General features: G+C 41.7%; 1 protein-coding gene across 1 annotated transcript in view; it reads left to right on the plus strand.

Annotated features, from left to right (window-relative positions):
* Positions 1 to 15,694, plus strand: part of RASSF3 (Ras association domain family member 3) — a 112,358-nt gene extending 96,664 nt beyond the window's left edge. Inside the window, exons 2-5 of the mRNA XM_007942736.1 lie at positions 7,037 to 7,144; positions 9,596 to 9,833; positions 12,361 to 12,470; positions 15,545 to 15,694. Coding sequence (XP_007940927.1) covers positions 7,037 to 7,144; positions 9,596 to 9,833; positions 12,361 to 12,470; positions 15,545 to 15,694 — 606 coding nt within the window. The remainder of the gene's footprint in view (positions 1 to 7,036; positions 7,145 to 9,595; positions 9,834 to 12,360; positions 12,471 to 15,544) is intronic.
* The last annotated feature ends 4,662 nt before the right edge of the window (positions 15,695 to 20,356 follow it).

Raw genomic sequence — 20,356 nt, forward strand, 5'->3', positions numbered from 1 at the left:
CTGTCTCTCAATTCGTTGAAGATACCTAAATATAATTCTTTTGAATTCCTTATCAGGGAGTTCCAATGCTGTGTCTTCCTCAGGGATGTGTTTTGTCTGTATGCTGGTTTCTTGTTTCTCCTGCTTTCTCTTGCTTCTTTGTGTGGACTGTGATGCTCTGTTGTCTCTGAGGCATTGTGACGTTTTAGTGTTTATGTAGATATATATATTTTTTGCATTATTAATTATTATGATTTGAGTGAAAATTCACAGAGCAAATTCAGTTTCCATACAGCAGTTCACATACACTTTGTCTCATGACATTGACTACCATTTACCCCAATCCAGCAGCTCCCCTCTCACTTCCTCCCGATAGTTACCTCTTCCATGTGTCCATCCCTCCATGCAGTCCTGCCCCCTGAGCTATCTCCCTGTGCACAACAGCCCTTCTTTCTCCCATGATTGTTCTCTCCAAGGAGTATATCTACCTCAGGTAAATGTTCAATTACTATGCCTGTCTTTTATTTGACTGGAAGCTACAGGTGTGGGTTCAATTCCAGATCTGAAGGGCAGCTAGAGACCGTAGTCTCATTGGTTCCACTAGGCTCTATCAGATCAGCAAACCTGCCCCCCTCTTCTTTTCCTCCCAAATGATTTTGAGTTTTGTTCCACATTGTTATCCCTCCCTATCCAGGATCTCCTACATAAATACCCCTCCGAGTGGTTGACAGTGGTAGCCAGGCACCATCTAGTTCTTCTGGTCTCATAGTCGTATAGGCTGCGGATCGCATGGTGCACCAGTGACTAGGACTAATTGTTTCCATGAATCTTTGGTTTTCTTCATTCTTCTTTGCTCTGGACGAGGAGAGACCCATCGTTGCATCTAGATGGCTGCAAGCTTTTTAAGATCCCAGTTGCTACTCACCAAGTAGGAGGTGGAACAATGTTTTGTGTCGTATGTTATGCCAATTGAGCTTTATGTCCCCTCCGACTATGATCCTGAGCCCACAGCTCCAACTACTCACTTCCTCTGGGTAGCTGGCTGTGTCCCTTGTCAGTTCTACCATACACATGGGAATTCTTACAGATCATACAAATACACTTATAGGACCATTGTCTGCCAACCCTATCTATGGTCTTAGGTACACTCCCCACTTCATAGACATACCTAGTAGTTCAGCCTGTCCACCCATCTATCTACCCGTATCCCCATGTTTGCCTTCACTGACAATGCAGTACTGTATGTGCAAAAGGTTCATCCTTGTTGTCTGTACCTCCCATGTACCTGTCTGTCTTCCTCTTCCTTAGTGCCACCATGTTGACCACTCACATTTTGTCCATTGCCCTTCTCTTCACCCAAAGCAATACTTATCTCTACCTATCTAGCAGTGTTCCCTCCCCTCCCCTTCCACCCCTGGTAACCAACAAAGAAAATTTCCTTCCACAGATAATCCTTTCCTTGACTTTTACAATAACAGACTAAAACAATATTTGTCCTTCTGCGATTGACTTACTTCACTCAGCATAATGTCCTCCAAGTTCATCCACATTATGCGGTGTTTTGCAGATTCTACATTATTCTTTAGGGTTGCAGAGTATTCCATTGTGTGTATGTACCATAGTTTTGTTATCCATTCCTCAGCTGATGGACGCCTAGGTTGTTTCCATCTTTCGACTATTGTAAATAGTGCTGCGATGAACATGGGTGTGCATATGTCTGTTCTTCTCATGGCTCTCACTTCTTTAGGATATATACCTAGTAATGGAATGGCTGGGTCAAATGGTATTTCTAATTCCAACTTTTTAAGGAATTGTCATACTGCTTTCCACAGTGGTTGTACCATTTTACAGTCCCACTAGCAGTGTAATTCAGAAGACAGCTGCCTGGCCAACTGACTGGAATAATCCGTATTTATACCCATTCCAAAGAAAAGTGATCTAACAGAATGTGGAAGTTATCAAACAATATTATATGCAAGTAAAATTTTGCTGAAGATAATTCAGAAATGGTTCCAGCAGTGTATTGACAGGGAACTTCCAGAAATGCAAGCTGGATTCAGAAAAGGACATGGAACAAGGAACATCATTGCTAAGGTCGGATGGATCTTGGCTGAAAGCAAAGAAAACCAGAATGATGTTTACTTGTGTTTTATTGGCTATGCAAAAACACTAGACTGTGGATCATAAAAAATTATGGATAATATTGTGAAGAATTCCAGGACACTTAATTGTGCTCATGAAGAACCTGTACGTAGACCAGGAGACTGTCATCAAATAGAACAAGGGGATACTACATAGTTTAAAATCACAAACTGAGTGCATCAGGGTTGTATTCTTTCACCAACTTATTCATCTTGTATGCTGAGCAAATTATCCAAGAGATTGGACTGTATGAAGAAGAATGTGGCATGAGGATTGGAGAAAGACTCGTTAACAACCTGCCTTATGTAGATGACGCAACCTTGCTTGTTGCAAGTAAATATGACTTTGAGCCACCTACTAATGAAGACCAAAGATTACACCTCAACATAAAGAAAACAGTATGGATTACACCTCAACATAAAGAAAACAAAAGTCCTCACAACTGGACCAATAATCAGCATCACGATAAATGGAAAAAGGATCAAAGTTGTCAAAGGTTTCATTTTACTTGGAGCCATAGTCAACACCCATGGAAGCAGTAGTCAAGAAATCAGATGACGTATTGCCCTGGGCAAATCTGTTGCAAAAGACATCTTTAAAGTACTGAAGAGCAAAGATGTCACTTTAAAGACTAAGATGCGTCTGAATCAAGCCATGGTATTTTAAGTTGCCTCATGTGCATGTGAAAGGTGGACAGTGAACAAGGAAGATGGAAGAAGAGTTGATGCTTTTGAGTTCTGGTGTTGGCTAAGAATACTGAAAGTACCATGGTCTGCCAGAAGAAGGAACAAATCTGTCCTGGAAGAAGTGCAGCTGGAATGCTGCTTGGAAGTGAGAACAGCTAGACTTTGTCTCACCTACTTGAGTCATGTTGTCAGAAGGGACCATTCCCTGGAGAAGAATTTCATGCTTGGTAAAGGGGAGGGTCAGTGGAAAAGGGGAAGACTCTCAATGAGACGGATTGACACAGTGACTGCAACGATGGGCTCAAGTATAGCAAGGATTGTGAAGATAGCGCATGACCGAGCACTGTTTCATTCTGTTGTACATAGGGTTGCTGTGAGTCAGAGCTGACTCAGCAGCACCTGACGACAACAATATCATATGTGTGTATGTATCTATATATATGGGTGTATATATATATATATATGGGAGCTCTGGTAGCATAGTGGCTAAGGCACTTGACTGCTAACCAGAAGGCTGGCGGTTCAAACCCACCAGCCACTCCTTGGAAGGAAGGTTGGGCAATCCTACTTCCATAGTGATACTGCCTCGGAAACCCAAGGAGGGGTCGCTATGAGTCAGGGCTGACTCGACGGCACCTAACAACAACAACAACAATATATATATATATACACACGTATGTATGTATGTCTGCTGTTGTATATGTACAACTGGCCGTCTTTAATGGCAAGTCTTTCGTTTCTCTAATTCCTCATAGAGAACCATCTTGCCCCATTGGTCATAACAGTGAAAGCAGCCTCAGATCTAACCAGACTCTGTTAGACCAAGAAACACTGTAGAGGTATCATCCACCCTAGTCCCTTCATTTGACAGGAAACCTGAAAAGGTTAGTAAGCCCCAAGGCATGGGGTTAGTGGAGACAGACTCAGATGAGAGCCCAGGGCTTGCTGGGATGGTAGCCCTTTCAAGTGCCCTTTTGCCTTGCCATCTCCACATCCCACATCTGTGAGATTCTCAGTCTCTTATTGTGGATGTTCTAGTATATGCCATATGCTCAAATACTAGGGGTGGAGTGAATGTAGAAACAAAGACTACCTTATTTTCTTCTTTAGTTATGACTCCAACTAGTTAATTGTGGATTACAAAGAGCAGGGTCAACAGAGAAATGTACTATATGTTTTAAGTTTCTTTGAAAATAGTCATTGAGGCTTCCGACAAGTTATTTTAATCCACAGCTTTTTTTTTCCTCCTTTCTTTCTCTAACCAGTGACACCAAAAATAAGATTGCTCTGGGGTTTTACAGGGAGCTCTGGTGACATAGTGCTTAAGGCATTTGACTGCTAACCAGAAGGCTGGCGGTTCAAACCCACCAGCTATTCCTTGGAAGGAAGGTTGGGCAATCTACTTCCATAGAGATACTGCCTCAGAAACCCAAGGAGGAGTGGCTATGAGTCAGATCCAACTCATCAGCAGTGAGTCTGAATGAGAGGTTTTACATTGGCATAGACCCAATGGTCTTTGAGGCTTGCCCTGAAGCTAGATAATGAATATAGGATCTTGTGCTGATATCGCTCCAAGTTTATAAACTGACCTGTTAGCCTTCACCAGGACAGGACTGAAGTTAAAAAGTTACCAATAATTTATAATCAGCACACCCTTCTCAGGGTCTGAAATCAAGGTACTTGAGACTTAGAGGATGAAGAATTGCTTCATACTCTCTCTCTTTGGTTTCTTGCAAGTTCTGTAGTACCCATGCCATGTGTATTTATAACACCAGGTCACAGTGAGTAGTGGGAACAAACGCCTGCTTGTGTAATAACCAGCTGTGAGGATGCAGAGATGTGTCTGGCTAGAAGAGGACCAATTTAAAGGTTTTATTGGGGGGGCGGGACGGGCATAAATCATCAGATGTTAATTGTTCTTCCTCTTTCCATCTTGAAGATTAGTTTAAGACCCTTCTTCTCTTCTGAGTTGCTCAGATTTGAATCTGATTATACAGCCTTTCTTTATCTAACCTTCCAAAGAACATAGTAGACATGGATTAAAATGGAGTTTGGGTTTTTAACTAGTTAGGCTTTCCTTTTGAAGCCACTTGGCCTCTAAGTCTCAGAGCTCTTATCTGTAACGTGTGGGTGCTGACTAGCTCCTTTCAGGGAGGATAAATGGGAGGCCTAGTGTAGTAGTACTTAACAGGTCTCAGTGAGGGTTGGTGGGCTTTCGATCAGATTGCAGCTAATTTCCTAACTTCTACAAACAGTTAAGTTTCTTTTGGCAGGTTAATTCACTTCTTAGGACTTGATCTCTTCATCTGGAAACAGAATAATTCTTACTCGGTTAGGTTGTTGAGAGAATTAAATGTGATACAGGTTAGATGCCTGGTATACTTGGCTTTGTTAGGGTCACAAAACATGGCAGTTGGGCTAGCTGTGATCCCAGATGAGCCATAGCATTTTACGGGACTGGATGAGCTCTAGACACTACATCATTAGTGAATTCTTCACAGTGATAAGAACATTTAGTGAATACTTTCCAACTTGCCACCCTCACACTTCCTGGGCATGTGTGAGGAAGGTAGGGAAAGTCTGACTACTTGTGTTTTCACATGGGGATTTCTTTGCAAGATAAACTACCCTTTGGTAATTTTGTATAGTTTGGCAGATTAGTGATAGTTCCAGTTAATGTTTATTAACTACTGTACTATAGGAAAGGAACTCTGGTGGTGCAGTATTAAAGCATTCGACTGCTAACCAAAAGGTCAGTGATTTGAACCCACTAGCTGCTCTGTGGGATAAAGATGAGGCAGTCTTCCGTAAAGATTTATAGCCTTGGAAACCTTAAGGGGCAGTTCTACGCTGTCCCAGATGGTCACTGTGAGTTGGAATTAACTCAATGGCAGTGGGTTTGATTTTTTTGGTTATACTATAGGATCGCTATGAGTTGGAATTGACTCAGTGGCAGTAAGTTTGGGTTTGTACCTTGCTTTTTACATCCCTGAGTGATGCATAGGTTTGCTCTTGGTTTGAATCCACTCCATGGCACCATGAAAGGCCTCGCAATCTACTTCCGTAAACTTGTTTCTGTTGCCGTAGAATTGATTCCAACTCATCGTGGCTCCATGTGTACAGAGAAGAACTACATCGTAGGATTTCAAGGTTGTAATTTCAGAAGCAGATCACCAGGCTTGTTTTCTGAGGTGCCTCTGGACCAGTTTTTACTAGTACTCAAGTGCTCAGCCATTTGTACTGCCCAAGGAACACTCCTGTAAGGTTACAGCCATTGAAAACTCTGTGTAGTGTAGATAAATATTATAAAGCTATAAAGACCATAAAGTTAATAGAGAAAGCCTTTTTGGTATGTATCTATTGTTTAAAATAGAAATGGTAACTGAGCAGGTATTCTGAGGAAGTGGTGTTTCTGCAGAAGGAAAATTTAGCAGGACAGTTTTTCAATTATATTAAATGAATTATTGCTTTTAGTTGCTGACAAAATAATTTTATTTGCTGTATCCCCCAGTGCCTTAGGCTGGGTTCTCTAGAGGAGCAAAACCAATGAAGCACGTGTGTGTGTGTGTGTGTGTGTGTGTATAGAGAGAGTGATTTATTTCAAGGAAATGGCTCACACAGTTTTGAAGGCTGGTAAGTCCAAATCTATGGGTCATATGTCAGGCTGGAGGCTTCTTCTAACTCATGTGGTTGCAGAGGCTGACACCCAATATTGGCAGGTCAGACTGCAAGCTGCTGGCCCACCTCCCAAGAACTGAAGGTCAGAGGATGACAAGTCGGATGCAGGATTAAGAGAATGAGCTTTGCCAGAACATCCGCATATATTGGATGTAGACCACACTCCTAAGGAAACCGTTTGGCTTTCAACTGATAGGCTGCTTGCATCAGATCACAAAATGGAGGGTAATTACATTCTATTACATTATGGAAAAGCAATCAGTCCCATCATTGTCTGACAAACCACAGAGAATCATAGCCTAGCCCAGTTTAACACGTAATATTAACCCTCAAACCCAGACAGGCTATAATCTTGAAAGAAAATGAACCATACTTTGTGAGTGAGCTTGGAGAATTTGAAAGAGAGGAGTGTGTGTGTGCTTCAAGGTAAAATGCACCATGGTTGTTCTTGTGTGGAATGTGAAAAAAAAAAACCGTGGCTCTTCTGCATTTGTTTATTTATTTATTTTTCTGTGATTGCTTATGTGTGGCATGATTTATTTTTCTTCTAGGATGTGGAGAAAGAGAAGGAAACCCACAATTACCTCAGCAAAGAGGAAATCAAAGAAAAGGTTCATAAATATAATTTAGCAGTCACAGACAAATTGAAGATGACCTTGGTAAGCACTCCCATTACTGTTTAGGTTGACACTTAAGACAAATATAAGTTGCTCGTACTACAGTTTGTATATTTTTAAACCTATGAATAACATTTGCAGAGTTTTAATGGTCAAGGTATGCACAATAGGAAAATGGAGTATTTCTGCATCTTTCAAATCCATATTTAGAAATACCTTGAGATCTCAAAATGAGTTGCTGAGTTTGCCTTTAAAAAGAGGAAACATATCTTAAAAATTTATTTGGAAAAAAGTTTGAGATCCCAAAAGATTTTTAACATTGAGTGTAATCATTGCCCATTTCACTTGTGGGTGTGTATGTATGCACGTTTATGTATATAAAGTAACTCTGATTCCATCAAGACCTCAGAGATGTTTTATGTAAACAAATTTGAAAGTATTATGAAAAGGATTTTGTGTCCGTGGGTTAGAATATAAATGAGCTGGAATATTTCTCAGCTGGTTGTTGGTAGAAGCTGAGGTGTATAATATTCAGTTTCCTACCCGTTGTGGTTACAGGTTTCTACAGCATTGTAGCACACAGTTTGAAGCATAGTGGGAGTGAAGGTGTAGGAGGGAGAAAGGGACAGGGCTTGGGGACAATGAAATGAGCTGACAACAAAGATAGAGTATTCATGGTCTTGGGGACTGAGCTGTGTCTGCCTTGCCCGCCCACTTGGTGACCTTCCATGTGGTGCCTGCCATCTCTTGGTGCCAGTTTCTGGGGCCCTTGGACCCCTGGTACTCAATTTGTTTTCTATGAACTGACAGTTCAGCAGAGGACAGGGTAATCTGTTTAAAATAGGCTCTACTGAATTCTGTGACCCTTAGGGGAAGAGCTTTAAAATAGAAACGCTTGTGGTAAAGGATCCCTTTCCTTTTCCAGTGGGACTCCACCAAAGATGGGGAACAGGTCAGACAATCCCAAGATTCTTCTTCATTATTCCACAGTGGTATTTTTCCTTTTTTCACACACATTTTTTATCAAAGGAGAAAAATTCCACTTGCCATGTTTCCCACCTGCATGGAGACGAAAAGAGACACAAATTTCCATATTATTTCAAACACAAAAATTTAAGCATTATATAATGCTTTCTATAAGCGTGAGCAAGTGAATTAGTATTGTAAATTGGTCTTTTGGAAGTGAGATAATGGACCAAAAAAATGTTTCTAATGTTCTACTGTAACTGTGTCTTTTATAACAGCTGAGGATTTGTTTTAGTAAAGCATTACTATAATTTTTTTCCTAAATATACTGAATATGGAAAAAAGTGAAAAATCAGACCATTTATTACTACTTTTGGCAATTCACAAAATTGTAGTTCTACCATAAATTAGGAGAAGTACCTGTAATGTCTGTAGTTAACATTGTAGCTAGAATTTATTTTAAAAATATTGTTGCTTGAGATACCTGAAAGGCATCATTTTGTATCTCATGTGAGAGAGGATGTAGGCTGTGTAACAAAAGTGTAGACAAAATTTGTAATCTAACACATATCATAATAGCCACTAGGAATGAACTTGTCAACTCATTGTTTACATAGGTATTTCATAGTCCTAATTGTGACCTTCCTTTTTTGTGTAATATTTAGTTGTCATTTGAGGATGATGTTTTCCTTTGAGCATTTAGCCTATGCATATTTCCCAAGGCTTAATAAGCTTTGTGGTTTGCCTAGCACTGGTTCTAAGGGAGTTGTGCCCTCTCCTCTGGGCCCTGACCTTTCACATGTAGCCACAGAGGCATGGGTGATCAGGGCACATAGACTTCAGTGGTTATACCGTTAGGACGGCATCATCAGTCGCCATGTTTGCCCTGACACTGTTGCCTCTGGAAGCACCTTGCTGGGGTGTGTTATTGTCCCCCTGAGATCACTCCTTTAGGGAAAAGCACCACCACAAAGCTATAAAAGAAAAAGACAAGGAAAAAGAGTGTTTGACCTTCCTCATCTGGTTTGATATGCTCTGTTATGGATTGAACTGTGTCCCCCAATATATGTGTTAGAACCCTAACCACTGCCCACACACACACACACACACCTATAGATGCAGTCCCATCTTGGGGGAGGGTTTTCTTAGTTATATGTTAATGTGACCATATCATTGTGTAGGGTGTTTTAAATTTCAGTTTTTGAGATATAAAAAGAGCAGATTAGACAAAGCAGCAAGGAAACAGAAGTAGGTGAAAGAGAGAAGTCACATGGAGATGGCCAGGGAGCCTAGGAACACAGGAGCCAGAGAAGCGAAGATAAAGAACTTCCTTAGAATGGACAGAGACAGACACTTCTAGAGCCAGTGCCCAGAATCCAGACCTCTAGCCTCCTAAATTGCAAGAAGATAAATTACTGTTCATTAAAGCCACCTACTTCTGTTACAGCAGAATTAAGAAACTAAGACATTCCTTTCTTGTAAAATGTTCTCAACTCACCTAAGTGTGTGCTTTCCTTCCCTCTTCAGAATTCCAATGGGATTTACACTGGCTTCATTAAAGTACAGATGGAGCTCTGCAGACCTCCACAGACTTCCCAGAATCCTGGAAAACTCACTCCCAGTAGCAATGGCTGTATGAACACACTTCATATCAGCAGCACAAACACTGTCGGGGAAGTGATTGAGGCCCTACTCAAGAAGTTTCTCGTGACTGATAGCCCTGCCAAGTTTGCACTTTATAAGCGTTGTCACAGGGAAGATCAAGGTACACCGCCATGCTTGCAATTAAAGCAGTCTCTGCTTTTATTTATGTCTTTTGACCTCATTAGCAGAAAGACTTACGGGTGTGTCTATGTCAGTTATGTCAAAGCCTGGGGGACAGGTTCTGTGAGCCATTATGATTGGAGCATGCACTTAATTTCCTGGCTGGCTGTTTTTGAGTTGGATAGTTGGGAGTCTGAGGGAGCACAAAGGCACCCCCATGTGATGGGCATTTGGAAGCTTTGATGGGATGCACATGGGGGTGGCTTTGCTTTTTTTTTCGTTTTTGTTTTGTTTTTTAATGCTCATTAAGGCAAAAATAAATACCTCTGTGCTTGAATTTTCAGTCGCACGTTCCATATTTGATCTGTGTGTGAGCACAGAGTGATGTAGTGGACTTGAGGATGGAGAGATACTGTGTGTATTATGGCACATCCTCTGACTTTCTGATGTAAATGGTGCAGCCCTGGATTCTTCTGTTTCCTCAGCTTGTCTTGCTTGATGTTACACTGGGACATACTGGCACCCTGCCCCCCCCGAGAGGCACCTAAAGTCAGTGAATAACATTTTGATCTGGGGTCTGTCTGTCTGAACTTAATACCTACATTCAGTGGATAGAAAGAAAATATTAAATTACTGCATGATACTGAATAAGGTATTCCAGGTCAGGCAGTTGAGCAGAAATTGATATGAGTGGTGGACAGTAATAATCTAGTTATTCCCTAAGTGCCAGTTTGAAAATTGCGTGTGTAGATGTGAGCAGTAAGCTATTTAAGTTTGTCTGGTTTTTCTGGGCAAAGCCTAAAGCAGCTATAGAAGAAAATAAGCTAACCTGGACCTGATACTGTCCTCCAGTTGCACGAGAATGAAACCCAGGCAGATACTGAGTCTGCAAACATTTATTGAAGATGTATCACAGCTGTTGTGTGCCATTGAGTCGATTCTGGAATAAAAAGATGAAGTGACCAGGATGCCTGTCCCCAAGAAGCCGCAGGCTTAGCTGCAGGGGGAGTTTGTATTTACAGGGAAATCTGTACCTACAATACAGACAGACTTGCACTGGAGATGTATACATTTGTATGTGGAAATGCCAAAATAATGTAGATGACCTCAGGTGGCACTTTCATCTTGCCAGCTCCTTTGACTGCTTACCTAGACTTGAGCTGCACAATCTGACAGTAATAGCATCTCACTGAAATGCTACCCTCAGGAGCGCTGGTGGCACAATCATTAAGCACTCGGCTGCTAAGCAGAAGGTCAGTGATTCAAACCCACCAGCTGCTCTGTGGAAGAAAGACGTGGCAGTCTGCTTTCTTAAAGGTGTGTAGCCCTTATGAGGCAACTCTGCTGTCCTGTAGAGTTGCTAGGAGTTGGAATCAATTTGACTGCAGTGGGGTTTTTTTGCTGGCAAGACTTTGAATACCATAGGCTGGGTACCCTGTGTGTGATGTGTGTGGACAGCATGGGACACATACAGCTGTCCTTGAAGCCACCAGAGCTTGTGTTCTGATTGCTTGGTCGTTTGCAGATGCTGATTCTAAATATTAATCTGCAGAGAGATTTGCTCCTAAAACTGTGATTTCATGTTTTTGGATGGTGTACTTTTACTGTTGTTAAGAGTTTAGTTTCTTATCTTGCTTTCTAAAAGGAAGAGTATAACTAATTATAAGCATATTTTGGGACTGAACCAGTTGCTGTCAAGTCAGCTCTGATCCATGGTGACCCCATGTGTGTCCGAGTGAAATAGCTCCATAGCACTTTCAGTGCCTGGTCTTTTGGAAGTAGATCATTAGGTCTTTTTTCTGAGTTACCTCCAGGTGGACTCCACCCCCTAAACTTTCAGTTAGCAGCCAAGCACATTGTTTGCACCATCCAGGTACTCTATTTTGAGACTAAAACCGAGAAAAAAAAACCCAGAAAACCCTAAACTCATTGCCATCGAGCCAATTTTGAGTCATAGCGACCCCGTCGGGTTTCTGAGGCAGTAAATCTTTATGGAAGTAGATTGCCCCATCTTCCTTCCGTGGAGTAGCTGATGGGTTTGAACCAACTATCTTCTGGTTAGCAGGCAAATGCCTTAGAAATTGTGCTACAAGAGCTCCTATTTTGGGACTACTGCCCATTTAAATTTGTTCTTGAAAATTACTTATTACTCGAGGCACAGTTTATACTCAGCATATAGAATAGAAATAGTATAGATTTCAGTTGACCATGGGCTACTGGTAATGAGGAGGAGGGTGATTGGGTGGCTACAGTAATATGGACTATTACCTTTATCTGAAGAGCCCTGGTGGTGCATTGGTTAAGTGCTCAGTCACTAACCGAAAGGTCAGCCATTCAAACCCACCAGCTGCTCAATGGTAGACAAGACCTGGTGATCTGGTCCCATAAAGATAACAGCCTAGAAAACCATATGGGGTAATTCTCCTTTGTCATGTGGGGGTCTTTATCTGGATGAGGGGATGGTAATAGGGTAGAGGTTTAGGGGATGATTAAATACTTCATAACATGCAGTTTATTTCCTTACTCAGTCTATGCCTGCAAGCTCTCAGACCGGGAACATCCACTCTATCTGCGTTTGGTAGCAGGTCCCAGAACAGACACGCTTAGTTTTGTTCTTCGTGAGCATGAAATTGGAGAGGTGAGTGGCTGTTCATACTGCCTTCGAATATACAGAACAGTTGTCCGGTTTTATTGCTCTAGTCTAGTGATGCTACACTGTGGGTGGGGGGCTGGGGGAGAGTCTGTGCCTGTCTGCATCAGGAGGAGGTGGTCCCGTGGGGGACAGCTTGCTGTGTGTTTTTGAATTGTCAGAAATGAGCCCACAGTCTCCAGTATAATTCTTTGACATTAGACTGGCCTGTAATTTCCAGAGGTAGAAGGCAGTCCTTTTTTTTTCTGATCTCCACTCAAAGAGTCATTTTCACCCCTTCCACTTCCAAATTACTCTAATCCAACTGAACTTTGAAAATTGACACCTTCCATATGTTTGCTACTTACAGAAGTCTCCAGGCTAATTTGTTCTAACGGGGAAATAAAAGGAAATTCAATCTCTTTACTGAAAGACACTTTCTACAGTCTTTTTACCCCCCTGCCTGGTCAAATGATTAAGACATTGTGTTGGCAGAGGATTGTATTTACGTCAGTTCAGTTCGCTTGAAGGAAAAAGCGCTTTAGACTATCTCGGATAGGGCTTTGCCAGTTCATTCCTGTTTGACCTCCTGCTGAGAATGTGCCAGTCCACACCAGATACACTGAATCAAAATCTACATTTTAACAAGATCCTCAGGTGGCTGTTACACACCCCCAGGGGTCTTATTAAAATCACTGGAGTTCTTATTAAAATGTAAGTTCAGAGTCAGTATATCTGGGGTGGAAACAGAAACTATGAGCATGGGATTAAACCAGAATGAACTGGTTCAAAATCCTGCCTCTAGGATCAAGTGTCAACTTTAAATGACACTTGAGCAATCTCTGAACCAGTGGTCTCAGTTAGCCGTTTGGAACAGGAAATGGTATGAATTGCCCACTGTTGAACAATTCTCAGTGCAGTTGGGCATGGGCTCAGTTACTAGGTTAAAAGTTCGGGACCAGGACTGTTACTTTCTGCTGTTCCTCTTAATAGATTTGGGTATATCTTCCAATCTTTCAGTTCTCAGTTTTAAAATGTATAGAGTGGGACTATAGACTTTAAAAGGTGATTTAGAGTCACAAATGTGAAATGTGTGTAAATTTGCTTTGTAAATACAGGCTTCTTCCACTATCCAAAAGTAAAGCAGCCTTCCTGTGACTTCTTTCTTAAGCTGAAATGGTGTCCACTAATTTATATGGGAAACATTTTTGACTGTTCCCAGACCCAAATGTAACCTACCAAATCACACCAAACCACACATAAAACCTGAAATAACACTAACATGCAGTGTTCACAGACAGTTCAATGCTACGGTAGCCAGATACTGAGTGTAGTTCCTAGGAAGGAGCTTGGTGACACTTTTGGTGACGACACTCTTTGGTAAGACACTCTTCTGCTCAGGCTGTATGCTGCCTCTTTAACGAACAAACGCTGAACGCTAGTTTTGCTTTTCACCCTTTTTTCACCAAAGCAAAAATCCTCTTCAGATTTCTTCCAGCTAGTGAAAGCTGGTACTAGTGTAGGTCTTTCATAAAAACGAAGTGGTGGAAAGCAAACTTTGGACAAGTGGGGGTTACCAATAGTGAATTTATGTTTCAGAAGTGTAAATTAGAATTTAAGGAGTTTTAGGAAGACATTTTTGAAGTTTCTTTTGATGCTGATGTTTTGAAACTTTAAAAATTACAACTCATTTTGGGGAAAAGCCTGGGTGCTAAAGTCAGATGTGGCATTGTAGTTTGGTGTATGGAGGCTTTTTCTTCTGAAAGCTTGAACTACACACATTAGCATAGTCTTCTCAGTTTTCTTTTTTCTTGTCATTGGTCTTGTAAGTATTATACATATTTGAGTTAGCTAAATGATCTGGGAAGGAATCGTGTTAACTTAGTTTTGAAATTTACATTGTGTTTCAAGTTCTGAGCTGCTTTATTGGACTCCCTCTATACGATGTTCTTGTTTCTCAGTTATTTAAGGCTAACTGGACTGCGGGAAGTAACTTTCCATAGTTGTCACAGGGTGGGAGGGGGAAGATATATTACAGTGTCTTTCTTTTGGAGAACTTAACATGTGTGAAAAATAAAATGGGGAGAGTCCGAAGAGTGGAGTGAAGCAGCAGGGTTGGAGGCTGGCAGGAGTCCTGTTAAAAAATGATGGTGGCTACCACTGGGGGGCAGTGGCTTCAAAGAGAAGTAGGTCAATTGGAGAACTGTTTAAGTGGTGATAAGCTTGATTGTATATATATGTTGTTGTTGTTGTTATGTGCTGTCGAGTCGGCCCTGACTCATAGCGACCCCTCCTTGGGTTTCCAAGGCAGTATCACTACGGAAGTAGGATTGCCCAACCTTCCTTCCGAGGAGTGGCTGGTGGGTTTGAACCGCCAGCCTTCTGGTTAGCCACTATGCTACCAGAGCTCCCTGTATATATATATATATATATATATATATATATATATATATATATATGGATATATATATATATGATATAAACAGCTTAGCTGCTAAATGAAAGGTTAAGGTTGGAGGTTTGCATCCACCCAGAGGTAGTTTGGAAGAAAGGCCTGGCAGTCTGCTTCTGACAACTCAGCCAGTGAAAACGCTGTGGTGCACAGTTCTACTCTGACACCTGTGGAATCAGCATGAGTCAGAATTGGCTTGACAGCAGCTGCTTGTGGTGAAAATTGATTATGGGACATGAGAAGGAAGTGGTGTCAGCGGTGCCTCCAAGTAAAAGGAAAAGAATGTTTAAGGTGGGGGCATGGCAACTGGTTTCTAATGCTTCTGAAGTCAAATCAGGTAAGGAGTAAAAGGTCTAATGGTATTAGGGACATGGAGGTCTTTGGCCTTAGTGAGAGCCAGTTTGGAGGAACAGTAGGAGCTGAAGGCTGACAGGTGAGCTGAGGCGCGAGTAGGAGTTGGGATCTGTAGAGCTTGCTAACACCACTCTGGTAAACTAGTGCTTCTGAGGTGCTGGGCTGTGAGTGGAGGGAGAGTGAAGACAGCCTCACTTCCTGTGCTCACAGTTGGCGTCCCTACCCTCCCACTCTGACTTAGTACCTGGTGTTTTTTCTTTTTTGTATTCCCTCAAAGTGGGAAGCCTTCAGCCTTCCAGAACTGCAGAATTTCTTGCGCATCTTAGACAAGGAAGAAGATGAGCAGCTGCAGAACCTGAAGAAGCGCTACACGGCCTACAGGCACAAGCTTGAAGAAGCCCTCAATGAAGTGTGGAAACCCGATTAAAGCGAGGGCCTCACAGCCTCTCAGGAACGGTGCGGGCTGTTTGGAGCGAGGGGAGCATGCTCAACCCATGTACAAAAGCAGCAGCGAGTGTCTCTTTTCTGAGGGCAGTTTTCTAGCCTGTGATGCAGGGGTCTTCCCCTTTTATTATCTCCAATTTTAGTTCTCTCAAGCAGGCCTCACAGCATCCTGCACCTTAAGCATCCTGTGTAAAGGACTCTGCGAGCTTGTTAAGTTACAGCACTGCGATGTTACCTCTCGCCAAGCTGTGAATCAGTAGTGGGCATCAGACAGCATTCTAGAGTGCTTTGAAGCATGAACTCTGGGTTATTTTATTTTCCTTCTTTTTAGTTATTTTAATTATGTGATGATGATGTTAAGCTTAAGGATGTGCAAATGATTTTTTAAAAGCTTAACCAGGAATCTGAATACTTGTTTTATGTTGAAACTACCTGTCTTTTTTTTTTTTTTAAATGTCAAAAGAAACTATCCATGTGAATTGAAAGGCACAGGAAGCCGGGAACAATGAGGAGTTTGTGAAGGATTTTGTAGGCATTTAACAAAGAAAGTAAGGAGCACGTTTGGAAGAAGGTCTGAGTGGAGGTGGATAGTGCTGCAGGCTGAGGAAGGTGGTTTGGGTAGTAAGTTTGTGGTGGAGGAAGAAAAGGGTATTTGTTAACTCATTAAAAAGCATTTGGCTTTGAGCTATGGAGCCCATTTTAGGATTGTTTGATTTCTTGTTGGGTAAAATGTGGGAACAAAGTCAAGGAAGTGGGGGTAAACCAAAGTAGGGGCCCATGAACTCCAGAGCTGACAGGAGAATTACAAACTGTGACAGAAATGGGGGCCTTACGCCCCCCACCCTGCACTCACAGAGTGGAAGGTCTAAGTGATATAACTTCTCTGGCAGGAGGGGCAGTTCCCAAGGTCTAATGACTATTTGCTAACTCTTGTTAAGCTGTAGTTTTTCCAGAGGTTGTTTTCAAGGTTAAAAAGGAGTATAGGGGAGGAGTGGGGCAGCTGCTCTTAACCTTGATTGTCAGCCAGGAGATTTATCAGGTGGAGGACTCCCAGCACGCGGCTGTGGCAATGGCTCTTTTCTTCCCTCCCCTCTTCTCCTCTCCCCTCCCTTCCCATCCTCTCTCTTCCTCTCCCCTCCTCTTTTCTTTTCTTTCCTTTTTATATTTTCCCCTTCCCTTCCCCTCCTCCTTCTTTCCCTCTCCCTTCCTTCCTTTCTCTTTTTCTTTGTAAACTGAACATTATGTAGAACAGAGAAACTGATTAGAAACCAGCGCCCCTTCCAGACCCTCAGTGTACAGGACTACTTAACAGTCAGGAGGAGGCCGTGAGGAGGCGGAAAGTCAGCACCCAGTTGGCCACGCAACAGGGTTTTATTTTTTAATGGAAATACTTATTATAACAAAAGTGCATGTTCCTACCAACCAAAGAAATGCGTGTGCAATAGAAGCCTTCTTTAAATCAGGTTAAGTAACCTCATGGTATGCAGTGATTACCTGAGAACAATGGGAAAGTTGTGCTGTTGTTACACAGAGGCCCGACAGTCCATTCTTAGTCCAGATATTGTTTATAAATTCCCAAGGAATTGTTAACACATTGGTGACACCTAATGGATTCTTTTTGAAATACCAAGGTGCTTCAGTTCTTTGCCTCTCAAGTGAGCTGTGCCTTTTATTGCATTTCTGTTCCTCTCTCGGTGGCTCTTCTGACTTTCAAAGAATACCCATCTTGTTAGAGGCAGATGTAAGTGTTGGCTGTGCAGTGCCACACAATTACTGAGACAATCATATCTTCTTAAGCTTTTAAGGAAAGTTAAGAAAAAAAGTAGATCTAGCTATAAAATATGTATGGCACATCGTGTTTAATTTTGCATGTAACTTTCTAGGTTTTAGTGACATTGTCATCAAACACCTTACCTTTATTGTTCAGGGAATGCTTTCATGATTTTTATCCTGGTTTTACTATTCAGACCAAGGCTTGAACTTGAGTATTCTGTTATCAACCACCTGGTCTTTTTAATACCCATCCCACTTCAACTGTAAGCTTATATTTTGTGAAGCGTTTGTTTCTGAGATTAAGACACTGTTAGAAAATTAAAGTTGTAGCAGATGGGTTATCTGTGAATTTTTTTATTATTTTTTTTTTTACTTGAAGTAGATTGTCTAAAGAGGCCTTATCCTCATCTGTATCATCTAGAACCTCGCTTGTCATGTGCACTACACGTTGTGAGTTTAAAAATTTACTGTATTGAAGTTTCGTCAGTTTGCAGTTCTTCAAAAGACTGGTGTTCTTTATCAAACACTGGTCACTGCAGCAGCATTTTTTAATGTTTAAAACAAAACAAAAGGCACTAAGGCCAAAGAAAGATCGCTAGAATCATTTTACAAACTAACTCTTAAGTGAAATTAAACTAAGCTTTGCTGGAATACTGTTTTCAATATGCGATGGTACAGGAGATGTTAAATGAAAAGGTAGTATTGCAGGGGAGCATTTTAAATTGCAGAAGTAAAATTATAATATTTATAATTTTGAGGAGTTTTATTTTTGTAGGGAAGATATTTTTCCCCCTAAAATTGTTTCTGGAATGGCAAATTGTTTTCATTAAAAACTGCAGTTGTTGTATGGTGCGTGTGTGTTTTCATATATACCAGGAGATCACGGAAGTGGGGAGGAGCTGCTTTTGCAGATACATGGGGACACGTCTGAATGGGACTACTTTTCCTAGGTTTGGGTGGGGCACATTTGTTCCCCAAGTGTCATTTTCCCCCAGCTTTATCCTCTGGGGAAGAATAACCCTGAGTCTCTACCCATACAACACATTTCTATTTTACATAAAACAGTTGTTTTAATTGTGAAATACATGTTCAAAAGTATATAAACCATGAGAATTGGTAGTGGCTGGGTCATGGCGACCTCATTGCATGCGAAGTAGGGTATTCAAGGCTGTGCCTTTTGGAAGCAGATCACTGGTCCTGTTTTCAGAGGCACTTCTGGGTGGGTTCGAACACTAGCCTCCTTTCTGCTAGTAACCATTTGTGCCACCTAGGGACGCATAAGAACAGCTTAAAGAGTTATTATAAACAGCCCTGTGGCCACGACCAAAATGGAACATTGTCAGTTCCTTAGAAATCTCCTTCTACCTTCACTCCACCCTGAAGCTTCCAATCCTCCAGACAGATCCCTTTCAACATAAAGTGAGTAGTTGTATTTTTTTGGTTCATATAACTGACTTACATGGGATGGGGCAGTGTTTGGTGACCATCCCTGGTAACTGGGAAGGCTTACCTTAGGCTGAGGTACCCTTTTTACATCTCTGCTTTTTCATCTTTTTTAGCAGCTGTACAAAATAAATAAATAAATAAACAGTTCTGGTAAGGTAGTGGAATAGGCAGAAAGACTACACAGACCCTCTTCAGCGAAGAAAAGGGGAACCAATTAACACAGACACAGAAGATAATCCTGGCCACCTGAGCATTGAAGGGAAGGATACAGAAGTTGACTAAACTCCAACTGGTAGAAAAATTTGCATGAAAACACCAAAAAAGGTGACATACGGAGCTGCAGTCTGGCAGTGATCCTGACAGCACAGACAGTTTGGACATTGTTGAGTGGTGTTAGGACCTAAAAATTAACCTAAAAATCAGCCCTACTAGCCAGGGGCTACATGGAGGACTGCACTGGTGGCTGGTAAATAAAAGGGGAAGCAGCAAAGAGGAAGACAGGCTGAGCTGTGGACTTTATTTCGCCTGACTGGAGGGTGCAGCCATTTTGAATGTTTACAAGTGGTTTGACCATTTTGGATATTTAAAGTGACAGCGTTCTCCCAGATTCCAAGGGCTTAAGAATAGGCTCCACTTGCCAGGAACCGCAAGGACATTCCAGACGCCAACGACTGGAAAGGTGCGATATTCCCCTTGTTGCTCTTATATCCCACAACCTCTTGGTGAACAGAGATGCGGCCATCCCTAACTCCCATCCACCTTCTGGGCCAGCAGGAATTCCATCCCAGTCTGTGTGCTCAGACGGAGCCTGGGTGCCCTGCCCCGCCCTGCCCAGACTTTTTTTTCCATTTGTTTGTTTTTGTCTTTAAAATTATTATTAGTAGTACTATTTTTGTCCTTATTATTATTTATTCTTCCCTTCCCAGGTTCTAGTTTTCAGCTTTTCTCTCTTCCATGTTCCTGGTTCCAGTTTTTTTCTTTCTTGTGATTAACCCCATTCTTTGTTTTTCTTTTTGCGTTTTTCCTATTTTCTTCTTCATTATTCTCCTGCTCTACCTTTTTTCTCTTATTGCCCTCTCCCCAGATATTGTGAGTTTTTTTTCCCTTTTTTTTTTTTTGGTTATTGTTCCTCTGTGATTGCATGGTGTGTTTTTTGTCCACGTGCTATTATTACTTTTTTGATGGTTATTCAGATGTTATTTTTGTCTAACTGAGTGGGAAATGACAACAGTGCCCATACAGTACAACTATACCCAAACCTCCTGCAGCTTCATTTACTGAGAGCCACTACTTCCTTCTCCACCAACTGGCCAACAATAAACAACCACCAAGAAGAGCCTGACTCACCCTTAGCTGCTCTTCACAAACAGTTAACAGAGATCTAAATACAAAAATGTCACAATGTCTAGGAGACAATAGACCATCA

The sequence above is a fragment of the Orycteropus afer genome, unplaced genomic scaffold (assembly GCF_000298275.1).
Source record: "Orycteropus afer afer isolate SDZICR_OR568_19922 unplaced genomic scaffold, OryAfe1.0 scaffold00097, whole genome shotgun sequence".
Lineage (NCBI taxonomy): Eukaryota > Metazoa > Chordata > Mammalia > Tubulidentata > Orycteropodidae > Orycteropus > Orycteropus afer.